Raw genomic sequence first — 23627 nt, 5'->3', positions numbered from 1 at the left:
TCCATTCTGTGTCCCAACAGATCACATTATGGGCATCAGTGTTCTCCCCAGGCTGTTTTCTGCGGGCGCATCGCCCATCAGAAACAGCCTGCCACCCGGCACTTTTCCCCGGCGACCCCAGCCATGGAAGGCTGGCCTCTGAAGTGACCCGAGGCTAAAGTAGCCTCCAATCGCTTCAGAGGCCAGCGTTCCCAGTGATGCACTGCGCGGGTGACATCATGACGTCACCGGCGACCGTGAGGAGCCTGCCCCTTGCGCCTGCTGGATCTAGTTAGATCCAGTCAGCGCGAGGGAGCGGCTGCGGGAGCGGCCAGCAAGTAAAGGCAAGCGCTGGGCTGGGGCCGGGACCAGTCTGGGGGCACTGCATAAGGGACACTATTAAACCTGGGGGCACTGTATAATGGGCACTTTTGACTGAGAGCCAGTGGGGAAGCAGCCTGAGACCTGTCGGGCTGGATTGGTAAGGAAGATACCCCTTTTCCAGGCGCGTGCATAATTGCGAAGGCCCCCATCCAGCTACTTTTGGATGCCACCCGGCTGGAAATAATTTCTGGGGAGAACACTGGGCATATTTATGAGTAAATCCTGAGTATCCCTAGGATTTAAGAAAGATGGACTTCAGCCAATATCTGCCATGGTCCCTTCATATCCGACCGCAAAAGCTGCCCCAATAGATTTCTATAGGGGCCACTACGCTGTCAGATTTACCAAGCGCATACCAGACCTTTTGCCCTGGCAGTTTATGGGCTACTTTACTGCCTTATTTTCAGGCAGAGATCCTCCAGATCCTTCTCTGTCGGCCCCCACTGACGTATGTGCAGCCGACGGACACGCATGTGCAGTAAGCTCGCTGGGTCCAAACCAGGAAGTAAGATGATAATGGTAGCTACTTTGCTTCCAGCCATTTCCCGGGACAGGGCTTTTTCAGAAGCTCTGTCCAGGTGTCCCAACTATAACAAATGTAAGCAGTAAATTACATTACCACATTGCGAGTTGAAAAGCGGTAGCTTATAAATATGCCCCTTTATATGGAAAGCCTTAGAAAGACTTATAAAGACACACTCCAAAAGTTGTTAAGGGCCTGATTTAGGGCAACAGGTTGTGGATGATGCAGCTTTGGAGTAGTTGCACCTCACACTGTCTACTTCACATAGGTGTTCTTTGAATTACAGCTTGGTGGAATGAGGCCTCATCTGCAATGCCTCAGTGTATACATGAAGCTGCAGGTGATCCGTTAAAGGTCTCTAGAACCATCTATTCTGGATTCTCAAGACACTTCAAATGATTGGAAGACATTACACTTTGCATTAATTAAAATTATCTCTGCTAACTTCCTTCTGTCTCTCTATGAGCTTGCTGTGCCTGGTGGACTGTCAAAGGTTGGGTGAGTGAGGATTTATTGATGCTATTATGTCCATAGTATTAAGAGTTCAGTTTTACCACTGCAGGTTTTCCTTTTCATTTGGCATTGTGGTGAGATGATCATCAGTATATTATAGTGTTGTATTTAATGTTCCACAATCCCTTATTACATATAAATGTATCCAACATTCCTCCACTGTGCCAGCTTCTACTTCCTATTTACCTTTTGCACTAACTAGTTTCAACAACCAAGCAGCACGTTTGTTCTCTTCTTAATCCAACAGAGCAGAGCAACTCTCATGGTGATCAATACGCTTCACTAGCCAGTGAAAAGAGAGTTACCTGCACAGAAAGTCTACCCGGTGCTTATAAATGAAAACTGTAAATGGTTGGCTGCTTTATAATCAGGGGGCACATGAAGACAAGAGAATAAAGGGGTAATTTGAGGGTGAAAGCTTAGGTATTAAACACAAAATAAGTTACAGAGTATAAGTGATTTGTACTGCCATATTTCACAATGGTTGGAGGTATTGGCTGGAACCGATATATGTTAATGTTAACAAGTCTCTGTGGTAGAACCAGACTGGTATGTTAGATGGAAGAGGAGACTTGATAACCAGACTTGGAACTGGAATATAACAGACTGGAACCGTTTAGATACAGAGCACCTGGGAGCTCAGCACAGAGCTGTAACTTCAGCAGAAGTGATGTTGTACTGGCAACAGAGGCCAGCCAGGAAATAGAATTCATAGGGGAGGATTCCCAGGGATTGGATGCTGTGATCAGCTTGTCTGAGGAGCAGCGCTCTGAGTGAAGGAAGAGCGTCAGGTGACAAGAGTCCAATGTGGCTGCGCCCATACTGTGGTTTAGGAGGGAACTCTGGCATGTAGCTTGTGTGCCATCATGCTGGGAAGACATGATGTGAGCAAGGGGTTGCGGAGAGCCATCTCAATACAGGACACTGAACAGATGGGGCAAGAGCAGCACAGCCAGATCTCAGCACCCGGCTGGGACCACTTTCTTACCTCTCCAGTGTCTGTCCTGACTGGCACGGAGGTCCACGCTCCGTGCCAGTCAGGATAGACACTAGACAGGTAAGAAAGTGTTTTTTAAGGCTGGAGCGTGACATCACCCATCCCCCCTTCCTTCACGGGTGGCCCCAGGACACCTCTTAGGCTTACGTGGAAACTTTGCACGGAACGCTCGGATCAACCGTAGCCCTTCCAGTCGATCAAGTATTGGAGACGTCCATAACAGATTCTAAAGTCCAGAATCTTTGCCACTTCGTATTCCACTCCACGATGAGTCTGGACTTTGGGTGCCATTGGAAGTGCCGGTTGAGTATGAGTGGTTTCAATAAACATAATGGAAGGAATTTGGTATCCTTAGGAATGGAGGTAGCTTGAGTTTGAATGAAACGTGTTAATAACATGCTCAATGACGAATGGCCCAATGTAGCCGTGCTCAAATTTCATGGCTGGAAATCTTAACCACGGGTTTCGTGTAGAGGGCCAAAGTCGATCTCCTTGCTTGAGACTGGGGACTGCTCTCCTCTTCCTGTCAGCGAACTTCTTGTACCGCTCAGAAGCCTTCACCAAGGAGGAGCGGATCTTTTTCCAAATCTAGGAAAAGTGCTGCAAGGTGCAGCTTAGAACCTGTGAAGCAGGTAGAGACTGAAACTCAGGAACTTGAGGGTGAAGGCAATGAGTGGCATAAAGTGGCGTGGAACCAGATGAAGAATGGTACTGTTTGTTGTGACAAAATTCCGCCCAAGGAAGCAGTTCAGCCCAGTTGTCCTGAGAGGAGGATACATATAGACAAAGAAATTACTCTGGATCTTGGTTGACTCTTTCCATCTGCCATTAGACTGGGGGTGATAGGCAGTGGAGAAATTAAACTTGACTTGAAGTGAAGAACACAAGGAACGCCAAACCTTGGCGACAAACTGCACTCCCCGGTCAGAGATGATTTCCAGAGGTAGTCCATGGAGTCTGAAGATTTCTTGTAGGAATAATTGAGCCAACTTGGGAGCTGACGGAAGACCGGTGAGGGTTATGAAGTGAGCCATCTTGGTGAACTGGTCAACTACCACCCAGATGGTGTTGAATTTGTTTGAAACCATGAGGTCAGTAATTAAGTCCATTGACAGATGTAACCAAGGTTGAAGAGGAAGTAACTGCCCAACTGGACACTGTTGAGGCACTTTATGTTGGGCACACTTGTTACAAGAGGCAATGAAGTCTTGGACGTTTTCTCTGAGAAAGGGCCACCAGTAAGACCTGGAAATGAACTCAAAGGTCTTTTGAATGCCTGCATGACCTGCTAAGTTGGAAGCATGAGCCCAATGTGGCAGTTTCTTGCATAATGCGGGCTTGACAAGAGTTTTACCAACAGGTGGTGAGGATTCTACTATGACTGCAGAGACAGCCACTGGATCAATGATGAGATGCTTCTCAGAGGATGTTGTCTCATTTTCTTGCTCCATGGAGCAAGAGAGGGCATCAGCATTTCGGGTCTGGATCCCTGGACAAACAGACAATTTGAAGATCTATCGTGAGAAGAAAAGAACCCATCTGGCTTGCCTCGGATTCAGACAATGAGTTGTCTTAAGATATAAGAGGTTTTTGTTGCCTGTGAAAATAGAAATTGGATGCACAGCTCCTTCCAAAAGATAGCACCACTCCTCCAAGGCTAAACTTAATAGCGAGAAGTTCTTGATCTCCAATAGAGTAGTTGCACTCAGCCAAAGTGAATTTTCTTGAGAAAAATCCACATGGGTGGAGAAGACCATCAGGAGCTCTGACTCCTATGAAAGAAGTGTCCACTTCCAAGACGCATGGCTGTGTGACAACAGGTTGAAGAAGAACAGGAGCTGAAATTAACTTCAGTTTGATTATTTTGAAAGCTTCCTCTGCTTCCTCTGACCATCTAAATGGACTGGCACCTTTCCGGGTGAGAGTCGTAATAGGTGCAATTGTGGTGGAAAAGTTCTTTATGAATTTGCAATAGCAGTTTGCAAATTCAAGGAAGCACTGAACAGTCCTGAGAGTATTAGGAAGAGGCCATTCCTTAATTGTTTGGAGCTTTTCTGGGTTAATTTTGAGACCAGAACCTGAAATGATACATCCCAGGAAGGGTATAGACTTGACCTCGAAGACACACTTCTCCAATTTGCAGTAAAGATGATTGAAACGGAGACGTGTTAGAACCTCATTTACTTACCGGTGATGTTCTTCCAGATCATTGGCGAATATGAGAATATCGTCAAGATAGATAACATGTTTGTACAACAGATTGTGGAAGATCTCCTTAACATAGTGCTAGAATACTGCGGAAGCATTGCTGAGACCAAAGGGCATAACGAGGTACTCATAGTGCCCATTGTGGGTGTTAAATGTGGTCTTCCATTCTTCGTCTTACCACCCACAGCTCTTGCGATCGACCAGGGTGATGGTCGCGATGCTCAAGACCATCGCGACCATCGGGGCTTGCGACGAGACCCTAAGGTTGGGTCTCGTCAACCGCATGCCCCAGGTAGCTTCCTGCTCTGATCGAGCAGGAAGCTCCCCACTGACATCATTGCTGATTTCAGTGGGGCCGCTCCCAAACGGCAAGCGTTCCATCGGGAACGCCTTAAATTGGCCAGCCACGCCCCCTGCCCGCCTCCCAAACGGGGCGAGCTGTCACTCACCATCAACAGCTCGCCCCATTTGGTGCGAGACCCCTAGCGATGGAGTGCCCGTCGCTAGCTGGGTCTCGCGCATGCGCAAGTCGGAGCCGGCTCCAATGTGCGCATGCCCAGTGGGGAAACATCGACCCGGTTGCGAGCGCTCAGCTCGCATGGAACAGATGGTTTGAGGTATCAGCTGAAACCGATATAGGTTACTGTTAACAAGTCTCTGTGGTAAAACCAGATTGGAATGTTAGATGGAATAAGAGACTTGATAACCAGACGTGGAACTGGAATATAACGTGCTGGAACCGTTCAGATACAGAGTACCTGGGAACTCAACACAGAGCTGTAACTTCAGCAAAAGCGACGTTGTACTGGCAAAAGGAAATTGAATTTATAGGGGAGGATCCCCAGTGATTGGATGCTGCTATCAGCTGGTCTGGGAGCAACGCTCTGAGTGGAGGTGACAAAATCCAACATGGCTGCGCCCATACTGTGTTTTAGGAGGGAACTCTGGTGTGCAGCTTGTGTGCCATCATGCTGGGAAGACACACAGGGCCTGATTCAGACCCGCTCGCAAGCGGGTCGATGTTGGCCCAGTGCGCATGCGCACGACGGAGGCGGCTCCATTGTGCGCATGCGCGAGACCCCGGATAGCGATGGGCAAGCCGTCGCTCCGAGTCTGGCTACAAAGTTTGGTGGGCGGGCCGGGGGCGCGGCTGCCCAGACGGAGGCGTTCCCATGGGAACGCCTACCGTCTGGGGCCGGCCCCACTGACATCAAAAGTGATGTCAGTGGGAGTGCTCTCGGCTCTGTTAGAGCCGAAAGCACTCCAGGGCTTGCGGCAACGAGACCCTACCACAAGGATCTCGTCGCAAGCCCGATGGTCGTGATGGTCTTGACCACCCACAGCTGTACGAGCGGCAGGAGGCCGCTCTAAAAATACATTAGGCGGGCACTGATTCAGAGCGAGCGCTCTGAAAGAGTGTCCGACTCTGAATCAGGTCCACTGTGAGCAAGGGGCTGCAGAGAGCCATCTTCATGCACTGAATGGAAGGGGCAGGACAGACAGATCTCAGCACCAGCTGGGAGCGATATGCAGCATGACAGACACCAGACAGGTAAGAAAGTGGTCTTTAAAGGTTGGAGCATGACAATACCTAGGCTTTGACCAACCACTAGCCAGTGAACAAAACATAAATAAGCAGTAGTTATAATATATACTCATTCTGGTACACCACATCAAGATCAGTTTAAATGAATGAATGTTGGATGTAATTCTCTTTCAATGCTTGGCTGTGTTAGTCCCATCCTTTTTCTTACCCAAACAGCACCAGACGGGACATTAGCAGACTATAAACTCTGCTAAATGATAATATACAAATATAGCACAACAAATGGCGATCCCAACGGAAAGTAAAGCAAAGTGTAACTCAAAGACTGTATTGCCCCAACTTCTCTCTATGATATGGACGATTCTGTTACAAAAAAGCTACATTTCACTGACTTTGTCTATTTCTAGTTCAATCTATGCAGAACCGTTCTATGCATTACATAGTGTAAAACAATGAACAATGTTGCTGGCATACCTATTTTTAACGACAATACTGTCTTGATACAGGCGGTCATAAGTACAGATCTTCAGATCAATGTTAGATTTTGGAACATAAACAGGAACGTCGATAGCAACCCCAGTAGCAGTCATAAGAATCTGAAACAAAATAGAATAAAATTGAAGAGTGCTTCACAGATATGTAAGTACACACAATACCTGAGCTGAGGTAGCCATATTGTGGTATGCATCAATATTCAGGATAATGTAGCCTATTCACAAGGAATTATTCACATAAATGATGCAGCGTATAGAAGATGCATGTACTCTATAAAATAGAACCTACAAACCTTAGACTACAGGTTTTAGTCATAGGATATTGTGTTCTAGGTTAAATTAATTGAGTGGTTATTGGTGCAGGATTGGAGATAACCTATTTTTCATATAATTTTTGGAATTTTTTTTTTTTGAAGTTCTGTTCTCCTACACACAACCACATATATACTTATTAAATTATTGGAATCCATTTGGCACCGGCCAGTCAAACTCTGTACCATGTATAGAGTTTCTGCAGGAGAGCTACACAACATAAAAACACATGATTTTTTTTTTTTTAACAGGATGAAGGGGTATATTTACTACAGTGTGGCTTTCTAGAAATGGAGATGTTGCCCATAGCAACCAATCAGATTCTAGCTATTATCTTCTAGAAGGTGCTAGTGTCGAAGCCGGATAATTGGCTGAGACAGGATCGGTTTAAAATTAAATCTGTGCGACGCCATTTTTGCGAATGGCAATGGGACGCCATTTTGCGACTAGCCGCCCAGCACCATTTTAGTGAATCTCGCCCATTATAAGTACATACAGCGATGCTATTATTTAGTGTTGTGCGATTCCCACGCAATAGAAAGAAGTTAAAAGTTCTCACCATATAAATACAGACACTAAAACATATAAAATGATTAACCCTGCAAAACACGTACCATGGTGTACTCCACAAACATGTAGTCCAATACTTACACACTGCACACTTACATAAAAGGTTCCCTAGCATTAAAGTGTAATATTCAAGGTTCATTCAGTAATTATTAATGTTGTGAAATAAAGGTTATTTGATATCTATGGTTTAGTACATGGTAAGCAGACCGTGTTTGGTGTTGTACTGATCCACTGTGTCTCCACAGATTTCTGGTATCATCGGTGAGAAGATTGCAACATGCGACTGCAAACTATGGACTATGGAGAGTTAAAACATTAAAATGTACTCTGTAATGTTATCAGCTTAGATTTGCATGCAGCGGGAAAAAGGACACAAAGGGCTGTTGGAGGCTGCTTTGTGTCCATTTGAATTGACCTATGAACTATACTGTAACAGAAGAACCAGGAAGAACCAATGGAATCATTCCAAACTGTTCTATTGTATTGCCTATCTCTGTAATGGTATATATGTGGGCTCTCTAAACTTGGATGCCAGTCTTCTTGCTGTGCTGTTGAAGGAGGTTTCTATACTGATGCCGGTATCTGGGTCCAGAGCGCGTGCGCATGTAACAACTGTACCTTGGGTCTGTATGATTTATTTGCGCTAATTGTCTTTAGATCACAGCGTGTAACCATCTGTTTTTATATTGAATAATAACTTTTTGTGCTTTGGAACCACACTCAAAGTCTGAAAGAATTTATTTATTGTGCGACTCATAACGCTAAATAGCGACAATTATTAGAAGGTATAGGCAGCATATTAGAAGGTATAGGCAGGATTTTAGAAGGTATAGACAGGCAGAAATCGATAGTTGGGGGCTAGCAGTGTGAATCACGCTACCGGTCACTTGGTAACACTCGGTCAGCGATCTCTCAGCAAAAGGGTGGAGGCTTCATAGCAGGAGAACGCATTGTGCCTTCAAAAATCTGCTACCACCGTGTTGCTGAGAGTCCGCTACCCGTTATTGTGGCTTAAAGAGCGCTGATTAAGAATCCAGGGACAAGGAAGGAGAAAGTTTGTTTTCCTTCATTGATAGATTTTATGTTTAAAAGGGGAAGTCGCACAATAGCGTAAGGGTAATAATACGTTTTGTGTAGTAGTCGCATTATTGTGTATGCGACTAGTCGCACAATAGCATATACGTATTTCCTGTATTGCTGCCACGTGTTTTAAACAAAGCCGTTGAGAGTGCACGATGATATTGATAGATAGCATTGTTGTAAATACCTTCATTAGTGTTGCCATAGTCTGGGAAAACGTGTATTTTTTTCTGCGCAGGAAAAAGGTGTGTAACAGTGAGTATTTGTTGGTAGGGGTAATTGTTCCCTAGTTAAGGGTATCGTAGGACCCTTAAGTGCTAGGCGCCTGGTGTCGGCCTAGTGGTTCCGTAGTAGATACAGCAATCTATACACATAAGCAGGTGTAGTTGTGGTCTTTGTTGTAGTTTCGGCTCTCAATGTGATTACAGTATTCAGTGATCAGTTAGGGTTAATTGAGCATTGTAATTGAACCGCACAGTTTTGGCTAAATTGTGATTGTGAACTGAGCAGAGGGTGGACGAAATCACTGAAAAGGGTAGGTGTTATTGGAATATCTACATGCTAGCAGTTGAAAGGTAGTCAAAAAGGGATTAGGTGCGTGGAAGCAGCCTGGTTATTCTTCCATAGGTGTGTGGGCGCATCCTGTTAATATCGTCTGCAGGTAAGTGAAAGTATCTTGACTGTCTTTCACCAGTGTAAATCTCTATTGAAAAGATTAGGGTTCTCCCAGAATGGGAGCCAAGCAAACGGTAGAGATGTTAGATGATGTGCTGTTGTTGGAAGCGCGGCTTGGGTCGGCACGGCATATTATGTATACTAAGAACGGTGCTTATGCGATTAAGTACTGTGATCTATGGTTTAAAATGACGATGAAGAGTGTTAGACTGTTCCCCCGAATTGGCAGCTGTGATAAGGAGGTATTAAACAATGTCCGAGATAGCATCTGTATGGTGCGCTCTCGAATGAAAAAGGTAAAATATAACGTGTGTTTAAAATTATGGCAGCGTGAGGGGGATGCGTGGCTTAAAGGTGTGCACACGAAGCAAACTAGCGTCACGAGCACGTTACCGGAGAGTACACACGCAGCGCTAAACCGCGGTGCGCGCGCGCCGCGAGATAGCGCGCACGTGCCGCAAGGTAGCAATGCGGAAGGTATTGCCAGTGGTTCACGCGCACCACCACCGCCCTATGCGGGTGGGGGTGCAGGTACAGTTGTAAAAACCCATAAAAATGTAACAAGTAACTTGTACCCTCTCTTAAGTAATCACAAAGAAAATGTTTATGATGCGGATGATGAACCTGTTGTTATGTCTGCCATTTCCCATGCTGTACACATGTTAGATGCTCCATCACAACAAGCACAAGTGGTGCCGCCATCTTCAACAGTGATAGTACAGGAAGTGTTAACATCCACTGCACCCGTAGAGGAATTTGTTAACCCTATACGTAGCAGTAATAAACTAAATCCCCAGCCAGGTAACAAGGTCAAAAGTAGCAGTGCGGCCAGTCTGCATCCCATCCGGACAATAACTGTTCCGAATGGGAATGCGGATGCGAACGGTGTAGTGCCAACAAGGGAGGTAACAATGCATTGTCCTTGGACAAGAGCGGAGCTAAATTCCATAATGAATGATTTCCCTGATCCTAAAAAGGAATTAGCCAAATGCCAAAGAGTTTTGAAAAATTTGGGTAGAGCCAACCAATAAAGATTGGCGAGTGGTGTTAAGGGCTTGTCTTCCACACAATACCGACGTGAAAAAGTTTATCACGGATTGCGTATTGGATGGAGATGGTCCTGTAACAGACGAGAGTAACCAAGGTAACATTACCCGCATAATAACTCAATTGGGTGTATATTGTCCAGTAGTAGTTAACTGGAGAAAAATTTTCACCATAAAACAAAAAGAGAGTGAATCTGCATAGGATTATTGTACCCGAGCTCTGCAGTACACTGGGATAGAGGATAATAAAGATAGCACTCACCACAGGGGAATGATCATCACTGTACTTAAGGATGGTCTAAAAGAGAATCTAAAGATCCGAGTTCAGACCTCACTACCTGGTTGGAGAGGAGTTACTGGAGACCCAGAGCGAGAAGCTAATGGCTGTTAATATTCAAGCTCTAGAAGGAATGACTGTAACATCACAGCAACCAGACACACATGCACCTGCACAGCTACACGTCCTCACCAATCCTGCACCACTGCAAACACAACCCTACCCTACCTATCACACACAGCCTCAAAACCCATACTACCCACAACCACCATATTACCCTCAACATCCTTATCCACACGCACAATCTTTCCCTACCACTCAACCCACACAGCAACCCTTTCTCCACCTCACTCACGAAGGTGCTTTAACTGCAACCAAGTGGGACATGTAAGTAGGAACTGTAAGGTGAAGAAGTAGGACCCCCTAACCAGGGAGTACCTGGATATCCCCATAAGGGATATGTGAGTTTTGATTTTGTTGTGGACCCGGGGTGGTGATAGGAGCAGACACAGAAGCAGACTTAAATGAAAAAGTGTAGTTTTTTGTAAGTGACTTAGAAGACATGGGAATGGCAAATGAAAAAGTCGAAGTATAACACTAAAGTGCACTTGATAACTGTAATGGGGGTTAATGGGAGAATGTCCAGATAGTGACATGCAGGAACAGTCCAGTATACAAGTATGGTGAGCTATAACAGAATGCAGGTATGATGAGCTGTAACGAGTGCAGGTATGGTGAGCTGTAACAAATGCAGGCAGAGGTAATGAAGTCCAGCTAGGAGTGAAGGGAGGCAAGGTGCGGGGAAACAACAGGTTCAGGTACTCAGGCAGGTGAAAGGTATACGGAGGGTGCAGGGTAAGTCCAGCAGGTTGGAGCAGGCAAGGTTCAGGCTAGGATTGTTACAAGCAGGCAGGTAAGGCACAGGTACCCTCTCTCAGCCGCAGCTGAGAAACACATTGCACTGGCAAAGGAAGGAAGGCTCTGGACCTTCCTAAATACTCAGTGCCGCGCTGTGACTAGCTGGAATGAGCACATGACCTACCAGGATTGGACAGCTGGAATCAGATGGCCGCAGGCTAGATGGCGGCGCCCATGCCAACGGAACGGAAACACCGCCAGACCTCACCAGGCCTAGTGACAATGTGCCCGCACAGAACCACGCGCAGCCAATGCCCCTTGCCAAACACCAGCACCGTTGCCAGAGACCCCCCGCCACAACGACCTCACAGGTGATACCCGGTGACTACCATGCCAAGACACCCTGGTCGTGACAGGATATACACAGAGTACAGGAAATTCACAACAGTCACCAGCTCCAATTGTGGCCTTAAATGCTGTATTGGAGAGTGAGAGTCAACGCTAGGGGTCAGGTCATACCTGTAGTCTACAGATAGTCAGGTTAACGGGAAGTACTAGGGAAGAACTGGTAATGATGTAGCTAGTACTAAACATCCTTTTCTTGTAGACACAGGGGCGACCAGATCAGTGATAAAATCTTCAGCTAATTTACAGGTGACCAGCGAGACAGTACCAGCAATAGGTGTAACGGGTAAAGTGCAACATTATCCTTTAACTAAATCCACAGAGGTCACTATCGGGCCATTGCATACCAGGCATTCTTTCCTCCTGGCAGCAGTGGCTCCTACTAACCTACTGGGAAGGGATTTGTTATGTAAGATGGGATGTGTCATATATTGTACCCCTGATGGTATATTTCTAGATATCCCAGAGAGAGTTGCGCACGAGGTGAGGGATATATTGGACACTCCCCAAAGGATAATGTATCACTCTACTGGTTAAGGTGAAAATCCATCTCAGGTAGATCAAATGTTATCAAAAATTCCAGATTCACTTTGGACTAAGGATGGACAGGACACTGGATTAATGGCAAATGTAGCTCCCGTAATGGTAAATCTAAAAAGCAGTAGGCAAGCTCCAAAAATTCCCCAGTACCCATTAAAACAGGAGGTAGAATTAAGGGTTTATCCCATAATTGAGCGATTATTACAGCAGGGAATTTTAGTCCGTACAGCAAGTGTAGCCAACAGTCCTATCTTTCCTGTGAAGAAGAGTGGTGGGAGGGGTTATAGGCTGGTACAAGACCTTAGAGGGGTTAATAAGGTGGTAGAGAGCCAGTTTCTCGTAGTGCCAAATCCAGCTGTCATTCTCATGCAGATCCCACCAAAAGCAACCCATTTCACTGTCATTGACCTCTGTTCTGCTTTCTTCTCTGTACCTCTTCATCCTGACTGTCAGTACCAATTCGCTTTTACATACAGGGGTGTACAATACACATGGACACGATTGCCCCAGGGTTTCATAGACAGCCCCAGTATCTTCTCCCAGGCCTTACACGACTGTTTACAATCTTTTCAACCTGCCAATGGATCTGTTCTAATACAATATGTGGATGATTTATTGTTATGTTCTGATTCGTTTATGTCATGTTTAAATGATACTAAACTTTTATTGCTTTGTCTCTCGGAAACAGGACACAAGGTTGCTAAGGACAAACTACAGCCATGCCAGTCCAGGGTTAACTACTTGGGACACTGCCTAACCCAGGGGTTATGACATCTGACAAATGACAGAATCCAGGCCATACGGAACATGACACTGCCGCAGAATCAACAGCAAATTCGTATCTTCTTGGGAATGTGTGGATACTGCAGAATGTGGGCCCAGGTTTTTCTATTTTGGCCTTGCCATTACAGGACTTAGTCTCTTCCTCAAAGCCCGATCGTGTCATACACACAGACGAATCAGAGCAGGCTTTCCTTAATCTTAAGGTTAGTCTGACAAGAGCACCTGCATTGGGAATACCTGATTCTGAAAAACCTTTTGATTTATATTGTACGGAAGCTGATGGTTGTGCAGCAGGTGTCCTCATACAAAAACATGGTGATGCCAGTAGGCCAGTAGCATACTACAGTGCACAATTGGACACTGGCAAGATCACTCCCAATGTGTTTAAGAAGTGTAGCAGCAACTGCTCTATTGGTCAGTAAGAGTGAGGATGTAGTACTAGGCCATGATATGATTGCCTATACTCCCCATGCTGTATCTGCTTTGCTAAACTCTGCCCAAACCAGATATGTCTCCTCAGCTAGGTTCATAAAATGGGAACTGGCTTTAATAGCACCTGCAAACATCACCATCAAAAGGTGCAGTACGTTAAATCCAGCTACGTATTTACCATATGTGCAACATGATGCACAAAGGGTGGAGAGAGGTGAGTCGCTGGCGAAAGGTGAATTCTGCAGGTATATTGATGCACATGATTGTATGGAATATCTGAATCAAACCTTTACTGCAAGATCTGACATACGGGATACACCTTTAGAAAATGTAGATGTGACATTTTACACGGATGGGAGTTGTCATAGACAAACTGACGCCGGAGAGTTATGTACAGGTTATGCTATGGTAAATGACGAGGTCGTCATAGAGGCCGAACCTTTAGGCCCACCACAGTTGGTCAAAGTGGCTGAACTGGTGGCACTAAAGAGGGCGTGTGAATTAGCGGAAGGTAAATCTGCTAATATTTACACTGACTCTAGGTACGCCTTCGGGTTAGTACACGATTTCGGTGTTCTATGGCGTCTGAGAAAATTTATGACAGCAGCAGGCACACCAATTGCACATTCCAGACATATAAAAGGACTATTGACAGCAATCCAATTGCCTAAGACAGTGGCGGTAATTAAGTGTAAAGCCCATACATGTGAGGACGATCCGGTGTCACTGGGCAACAACAGGGAAAACAAAGCTGCAAAATGGGCAGCAGGGTTAAAAATGAATGTACCAACTGAACAAATGATGACTTCTCAAACAATTGACATGCTGAAATTAATTGAGATGCAAAATTTGTGTTCTATTCAGGAAAAGACAGTCTGGAAGTCCAAGGGATGTCGGCAAGAGTCTTCTGGACTCTGGAGAGATGGACAATGTAAGCCAGTGGCTCCCAAAGTGTACTATCCAAGCCTGGCTGAGGCAATGCATGGTCTGACTCATTTGGGAAAGCAAGGTATGTGGAAATTGGTGAGAGCATACTGGTGCGCACCAGGTTTTTCTTCTCAAGCGGAAAAGAGAGCAATGTCCTGTCTGACCTGCTTGAGGAAAAACATTGGGAAAACGATCCCTACCAAACCATCCCACATTCCTCCGACTGACGGACCTTTTCAGGTAATATAAATTGATTTCATACAATTACCACCCTGCAGGAATCTCAAGTATGTATTAGTGTGCACTGATGTGTTTTCTAATTGGGTTGAGGCATATCCAGCTGCCACTAATACTGCTGCGTTCACTGCCAAGAAAATTGTTCAGGAGTTTGTATGCAGATACGGTATCCCTAAAATTATTGAGAGTGATAGGTATACTCATTTCACAGGTGATGTTTTCCAAAATATGTGTAAACTGATGGGTATTAAATAGTCGACTTCATACCCCCTATCGACCGCAAGCCAGTGCCAAGGTGGAAAGGATGAACGGCACTATTAAAAAAAATTAAGTAAAATCATGTCGGAAACTGGACTAGGTTGGCCAGAAGCACTACCACTTGTCCTTCATAGTATTAGGACAACTCCTAGGCCTCCTCTTAATCTGTTCCCCTTTGAAATACTGTTTGGTAGACAACCTCATTTGATTATAAGTCCGCAGGAAGATTTGAAAGGTAACAACATGGTAACTGTAAGGTATCTTATAACAAGGAGTAAACAGTTAAAACAGCAACAGCAGAAACTGAAATTGTTGTCAGATGATATGCCTGAAACCAACTGTCATGATGTTGAACATGGAGACTTTGTTATGATCAGAAATTTCTTGCATTCAGGTTGTTTGACTGATTGGTGGGAAGGTCCGTATCAGGTGTTGCTGACGAGTACAACCTCATTGAAGGTGGCGGAGAGAGATACCTGGGTCCATACCACTCACTGTAAGAAGGTCAACCAATCGGTGGAGATACAAGGCGGAGACGAGGCAGATAACGTGGACCTGTCGATCGCGAGCTTGTTCCGGGAGGGTTAAAAGGCTGCAGTGAGATATCTGAACTAAAGAAATTTGCAGGTCCTTGCTACGGCAATGGACTGGTCTGCTGTGTTAATTTTTGTATTCTCTTCCAGAGTTTCCATCATCCTGGTTTGTTCGGGGATTTCTGGTTTCTGTGACGGGGGACCGATAGAGGAGATGGGAGCTAATGGCAGTATTGATGGAGTGGAGTCGAGAGAAGCGCTATGCCAATCAGGGGAGTGTCTGACCAATCTTAGTACAGTAATTGTTAAGAGATCTGCTATTCTGAATACTCGGAGACAGTGTGAAGGTTTATCTTCTGAGGATTATTGTATGTGTGAGTCCTGTGGGTCCGTAGTCAACGAGAGATGCATCCAACAGTGCCAACCAAAGTATAACCAGTATTGGGGTGGGTATCCTTTAGAGGATTATCACACCATGGTGGGCAAAATTTTGAATCAAACCGACTGTTGGGTGTGCTCTCACGTGCCCCAAGGACAGCATAATGTAGGATTAGTGCCATTCCCATTAAATATCTCTGAAATTTTAGAATTGCAAAAAGGGAAGTCACTGGATGGAGAATTTCTTAATACCAAACCACCCCATTTTAAACTCCACCAGTACTAGGCAGATAAAACACTTTTATGTTTGAACATCACCAACTCCAATGAACCAGGAAGTTGGGAGGTGACTGGGAATAATCAGATGATGACCTTCTCACAAAGAGCTGATCGTGAGCCTATGAATTATGAACTGTTACGCACAATTCGGTCAGGTAGAGGACACTTCCGGTATAAATATACACTAAGTAACACCAAGGAAATGGTTGGCAGAATACCAGAAGGGTACTGTGCTAGGGTTATACAACCAGAAACATGTATTAGTCAGATGGGAGAACCTGAGATAGGATCATTTGTGAGGGAAATGTGTTGGATGATCATGATATTCCTTATGTTCTCCCCGATGATGTATATTTTATATGTGGAAGGAAAGCGTATAAGTGGCTCTCTCCGAGTTCTGAAGTTTTGTGTTATCTGGGAAGAGTAGTTCCAGAAATTATGACTCTCACACATGGTGAAATGCTTGGTATTCATAAAAACACACCATCACCATATCTTCACACACAGTATGAACACAGAGACAAAAGACATATGATACCTGGTGACGTGCATAAAGCCACACAGTTAATTAGTGAGACAACTGGCTTTCAAGTTTTGGTAGCATTGGATTCCACCAGGATCGCTCGGGGTACACAAAATTTTAGATATATTCAAGATCTTGCTAAATTAATAGATAATATCACCGAAATATATGACATATTCAGGTATACAGGTAGGGAGTTGCAAGCTTACAAGCAAGAACTCGTGCAACATAGACTAGTGTTAAATTATTTAACAGCTGTCACTGGAGGGTATTGCGTAACTTTGGCCACCCAATTTGGTGTAAAATGTTGCACTTACATTTCAAATGATAAAAGGATGAAATTCTGCAGCTGAAATGGCAATTTTGAAAGAACCATACGGCTTCAGTGGCCTAAGTAGAAGAGAAGGTAGAGGAATAGGTTTCTTGGTTGAACCCAGTGAAATGGTTCTCAGGTCTAGGAGAGTGGGTCCAGGAAATTATGGCGAGTATAGGTAAACTCCTGATCCTCATACTGGTTGTCATCATAGTAATTGACTTATGTGTCAGGTGTGTTCCTACTGTGTTGAAATGTGGAAAATGTAAAGAAAAGGTGAATCAAAGGAATGAAATTATGCTGGTGGTCAGTAGTAACAATTTGAATACTGAGGTAAATGTAGGACTGTATTACAACCCTGAACTAGAAGGTACAATCATATGATGTACAAGATTTAGACATGCATAAAATGTGTTATTAAAATGTTATTTTAAAAACATCTTAAATAATGTAAGTCCCTGTTCACCCTCAAGACTTCCTTTATAGGATTGGTGCATCCCCACATCTTTCCCATGATCTCCCAAGATCCGCGGTGTGCGTATACGGGTAGTTTTATGTCCCCTCCTAGAGACACATTATTGTTGTATTAAGAACCACCTTGTGCCATCCCATAAATTAACATTACGTAATATGTCATAATGTAAGCTTAAATTAATTTTAAAATCAGAGTATGATAGCATGTTGTTTGTTATCAAAGGGTGGTCTGTCGAAGCCGGATAATTGGCTGAGACAGGATCGGTTTAAAATTAAATCTGCGTAACGCCATTTTGCTAATGGCAATGAGACGCCATTTTGCGACTGGCCGCCCAGCGCCATTTTAGTGAAACTCGCCCATTATAAGTACATACGGCGATGCTATTATTTAGCATCGTGCGATTCCCACGCAATAGAAAGAAGTTAAAAGTCCTCACCATATAAATACAGACAGTCACTAAAACATATAAAATTATTAACCCTGCAAAACGCGTAGCATGGTGTACTCCACAAACACATAGTCGCACAGCACTAACTAGAGTCTTTTCTTAATTCCCCAATACTAACACACTGCACACTTACATAAAAGGTTCCCTAGCATTAAAGTGTAATATTCAAGGTTCATTCAGTAATTATTAATGTTGTGAATAAAGGTTATTTGATATCTAAGGCTTAGTACATGGTAAGCAGAGTTGGTGTTGTACTGATCCACTGTGTCTCAACAGATTTCCGGTATCATCAGTGAGAAGATCGTAACATGCGTCTGCAAACTATGGACTATAGAGAGTTAAAACATTAAAATGTACTCTGTAATGTTATCAGCTTAGATTAGCATGCAGCGGAAAAAAGGACACAAAGGGCTGTTGGAGGCTGGTTTGTGTCCATTTGAATTGACCTATGAACTATACTGTAACAGACGAACCAGGAAGAAGAACCAATGGAATCATGTCAAACTGTTCTATTGTATTGTCTATCTCTGTAAGGGTATATATGTGGGCTCTCTAAACTTGGATGCCAGTCTTCTTGCTGTGCTGTTGACGGAGGTTTCTATACTGATGCCGGTATCTGGGTACAGAGCGCGTGCGTATGTAACAACTGTACCTTGGGTCTGTATGATTTATTTGCGCTAATTGTCTTTAGATCACAGCGTGTAACCATCTGTTTTTATATTGAATAATTACTTTTTGTGCTTTGGAACCACACTCAAAGTCCAAAAGCATTTATTTATTGTGCGACTCATAACGCTAAATAGCGATCATTATTAGAAGGTATAGGCAGGATATTAGAAGGTGTAGGCAGGATTTTAGAAGGTAAAGACAGGCGGGAATCGATACTAGAAAAATATTAAGTAGAATCTAATTGGTTGCTATGGGCAACATCTGTACTTCTAAAAACCCGCACTTTAGTAAATATACCCCCAAATATTTAAATTAGAATTAAGGACTACAAAGAATGCAATTATTGGTTTGCTGGAGACCGCACAGCCGTTTTACCCACAAAATGACTAATTCTACAAACTACACAGTATATACTGTATGTATATTCCCCCCAAACAATCTGTGAAAAGTATAAACTTTAGAACTGAGAAATGAAGGGAACTGACCAATGAAAAGGGATCAGCACAATAAATGAAGATGCATTGTGAGAGTTCTATTGTACCAGGACTGAACATATAACCCCCCAGAACATTCCTGAGAGACTGTCTCTTTATATTTTAAAATTCACATTTTCTAGTCACTAACTGCCTGATAAATGCTCGGAACTGCCGGATAATCCAGAACACAACTGATACACCAATTTCCATTTACAGTTCATAAAGGAAGAAATAGCCAAGCAGATAAGAACTCCAAGCCATTTAGAACAGGCCTTCTCTACCTTAAGCACAACAACCAACATCTTCACCTGCTGTCTAATAATGTCCAAGAAAGGAAAGAGGGTGGGGGAGACTTGTGGCTGTGTCTCCTTACTGAGCATGTGGAGTATAGAGGTAAAAGCAGAGCAGAAATTTGAGGCACATAGACAGGGAGACCATAAGTTACTGGTGCTCCACAACTGCACTCATCATGTGTGCTAAAGTCTCCCCACTACAGCCACCAGTACAGCTCCGAACCCATAATGGGCACAGTGTGCAGCAGGGACACTGGAGCTGGAAAATATCCATGTCAGCAGCTAGCTACCCCATCCAACAACCTTCATGCTTGTAGCCCCACCAGGGACACTGGAGCTGGAAAATATCCATGTCAGCAGCTAGCTACCCCATCCAACAACATTCACGCTTGTAGCCCCACCAGGAACACTGGAGCTGTAAAATATCCATGTCAGCAGCTAGCTACCCCATCCAACAACATTCACGCTTGTAGCCCCACCAGGGACACTGGAGCTGTAAAATATCCATGTCAGCAGCTAGCTACCCCATCCAACAACCTTCATGCTTGTAGCCCCAAAAGGGACACTGGAGCAGTAAAATATCCCTGTCAGAAGCTACAGTAGCTACCCCATCCAACAACCTTCACACTTGTAGCCCCACCAAAACACACTGTGCACCAGGGACACTGGAGCTGTGATATATCTATGTACTGACATAGATATATCCCAGCTCCAGTGTCCCTGGTGCACACTGCTTGTAGCCCCATCAAAACACTACATACACTATTAAATGCAACACTATTCTGAGCTATATGACATGGTAATCACTGTAATGAGAAGCTTAGTTTTCCATCTCTATTTTTTGTCATCATCACCATGGAAGGGCTAAGGGAAAAAGCTAGCCTCCAATCAGAAGGAATGCAGAAAAGGTCGCTTGTTGGTCACCTGTGGTCTAATGAATACTTGTTGCTCACCAGCCTGGATTAGCAAAAGAGCATAAAATCCCTGCAGAGTTTTTTTCTAGGAGTTCCTGCCAGTTTAAAACACCATCATGATAATAAAAAAAGGTTACTTACGGCCTTGCAACTTTGGTTCTCAAAGGTAATCTCAAACAAGGCACTTGCTTTTCCCGGGAATGTAGGAGTAAATATAATTGGAATTTTCAGGGTGGAAAGAGGTCCTATCTCTCCATCTGTTCCCTGAAAATAGAGATTACATCAGACACAACAAAAGCAGCATGAAACATCAATTCTGAGTTGAAGAGAAGAGAGAACAAGCGATTAGTTTGGAAATGAAACCAGTAACCTGTAGTCTGTATCACATTTAATCACATTGTATGAACATACAGTCAGGTGCATAAATATTGGGACATTGACAGAATTTTCATATTTTGGCTTTGAAATGAAACAAACAAGATGTGCTTTAACTGCAGACTTTCAGATTTAATTTGAGGGTAATTACACCCAAATCAGGTGAACGGTGTAGGAATTACAACGGTTTCTATATGTGCCTCCCACTTTTTAAGGGGCCAAAAGTAATGGGACTATCAACTCAAAAGCTATTTCATGGACAGGTGTGGGCTATTCCCTCATTATTTCATTATCAATTAAGCAGGTAAAAGGTCTGGAGTTGATTTTAGGTGTGACATTTGCATTTGGAATCAGTTGCTGTCGACTCTCAATATGAGATCCAAAGAGCTGTCACTATCAGTGAAGCAAGCCATCATTAGGCTGAAAAATCAAAACAAACCCATCAGAGATATAGCAAAAACATTAGGTGTGGCCAAATCAACTGTTTGGAACATTCTTAAAAAGAAAGAACGCACCGGAGAGCTCAGCAATACCAAAAGACCCGGAAGACCACGGAAACAAATGTGGTGGATGACAGAAGAATTATTTCCCTGGTGAAGAAAAACCCCTTCACAACAGTTGGCCAAATCAAGAACACTCTCCAGGAGGTAGATGTATATGTGTCAAAGTTAACAATCAAGAGAAGACTTCACAATAGTGAATATAGAGGGTTCACCGCAAGATGTAAACCATTGGTGAGCCACAAAAACAGGAAGACCAGATTAGAGTTTGCCAAACAACATCTAAAAAAGTCATTACAGTTCTGGAACAACATCCTATGGACAGATGAGACAAAGATCAACTTGTATCAGGAGTGATGGGAAGAGAAGAGTATGGAGAAGGAAAGGAACTGCTCATGATCCAAAACATACCATCTCATCAGTGAAGCATAGTGGTGGCAGTGTCATGGTGTGGACATGTATGGCTGCCAACGGAACTGGTTCCCTTGTATTTATTGATGATGTGACAGCAGAATGAATTCTGAAGTGTTTCGGGCAATATTATATGCTCATATTCAGTCAAATGCTTCAGAACTCATTGGACGGCGCTTCACAGTGCAGATGGATAATGACCCGAAGCATACTGCAAAAGCAACCAAAGAGTTTTTTAAGGCTAAAAAGTGGAATGTTATGCAATGGCCAAGTCAATCCCCTGACCTGAATCCGATTGAGCATGCATTTCAGTTGACGAAGACAAAACTGAAGGGAAAATGCCCCAAGAACAAGCAGGAACTGAAGACATTTGCAGTAGAGGCATGGCAGAGCATTACCAGGGATGAAACCCAGCGTCTGGTGATGTCTATGCGTTCCAGACTTCAGGCTGTAATTGCCTGCAAAGGATTTGCAACAAAGTATTAAAAAGTGAAAGTTAGATTTAGGATTGTTTAGTTTGTCCCATTACTTTTGGCCCCTTAAAAAGTGGGAGGCACATATAGAAACTGTTGTAATTCCTACACCGTTCACCTGATTTGGATGTAATTATCCTCAAATTAACTCTGAAAGTCTGCAGTTAAAGCACATTCTTGTTTGTTTCATTTCGAAGCCATTGTGGTGGTGAATAGAGGCCAAAATATGAAAATTCTGTCAATGTCCCAATATTTATGCACCTGACTGTAGGTAAGACAAAGCAACAATTATTTGCTGTGAAGGAATCCCTAAGAAATGCAAGCCAATAAGACACTTCCTGTGCTCATTGTCATTTGTTTATCATACCTGACAATTTCCAATGTCATTGGATCACCCTATGCTATGTATACTGTAGCTGCTCTGATACAGAGATTCAGAAAACATTAAGACAAATAATTACTTTTGTGTCAATCAGCTAAAGGAACAGTAGGGAACTGCTAATCCCCAGTATTTACTGTAGTCATTATGTAGAAATTCAGAATGTCGCCATGGTCTGAATGCTGACATGATAAAAATGTCGACCTTAACAATATATCGATATGATCATTATGCTGACGTTGTGACTGGTGGCAGTCACAATGGCAACATTAAAGGTTTAAATTTAGGGTTAGGCTGCTGCATACTTACCGACTTTGATTAAATCTTTTCCGGAAGCAGCCTGCTTCAGGTCGGTTCGAGGGGTGGGACAGGATGGTTGACGTAATTAGGCCCCACCCCTTTCTCAGAAAGTTAGGGGGCGGGGCTAAACGATGCGATTTGCGTCATTTAGCCCCACCCCCTCCCTAAAGACCCTCAAATTCCTCAATAAATCTCCCCATCCTGCCCGCTTCACAAGGAAATGGGCAGGATGCAAAAGATCTGCATACACTTCCGGGGGTGCGGGGTGTTACCCGAAAAATAGAGAGCATCCCTCGACTTCCGGGAGGCTAGTATGGGCTGCTGTTAGGGTTCAGTTTAGGGTCACACTGCTGTTAGGTTTTGGTTTAAAGTTGGGCTGCAGTTTGGGTTTGGTTTAAAGTTGGGCTGCAGTTTGGGTTTGGTTTAAAGTTTGGCTGCAGTTTGGGTAGTTTAGGGTTACACTGCAGTTAGGGTTTGGTTTAGGATTAGGCTGCAGTTAGGGTTCAGCTTAGGGTTATGCTGCAGTTAGAATATGGTTTAGGGTTAGGCTGCAGATAGGGCTGGGGTTAGGTTGAGGACTTTTATTAGGGTTCGTTTTAGGGTTAGGCTGCAGTTAGGATTTGGTTTAGGGTTACATTGCAGTTAGGGGTCGGTTTAGAGTTAGGCTGCAGTTAGGGTTCAGTTTAAGGTTAGGCTACTGTTAGGTTTAGGATTAGGTTACTGTTATGGTTCGGATTAGGGTTCGGTTTTGGGTTAGGCTGCAGTTAGGGTTCGGATAGGGTTAGGCTGCAGTCAGGGTTCGGTTTAGGGTTAGGCTGCTGTCAGGGTTTGGTTTAGGGTTAGG

General features: G+C 44.0%; 1 protein-coding gene across 6 annotated transcripts in view; it reads right to left on the bottom strand.

Annotated features, from left to right (window-relative positions):
• The window catches only part of CFAP74 (cilia and flagella associated protein 74), a 279555-nt gene that overhangs the window by 126822 nt on the left and 129106 nt on the right, over positions 1-23627 (bottom strand). For all 6 annotated transcript variants that reach the window (XM_088468211.1, XM_088468207.1, XM_088468206.1 and 3 more), the window contains 2 exons: positions 20487-20609; positions 6625-6746 (listed from right to left, as the gene is read on the bottom strand). In XM_088468211.1, coding sequence (XP_088324337.1) covers positions 6625-6746; positions 20487-20609 — 245 coding nt within the window. The remainder of the gene's footprint in view (positions 1-6624; positions 6747-20486; positions 20610-23627) is intronic.

Source organism: Taudactylus pleione, unplaced genomic scaffold (genome assembly GCF_031769625.1).
Source record: "Taudactylus pleione unplaced genomic scaffold, aTauple2 ptg000082l, whole genome shotgun sequence".
NCBI classification, from domain to species: domain Eukaryota; kingdom Metazoa; phylum Chordata; class Amphibia; order Anura; family Myobatrachidae; genus Taudactylus; species Taudactylus pleione.
This window is presented reverse-complemented; position numbering and strand designations above follow the sequence as displayed.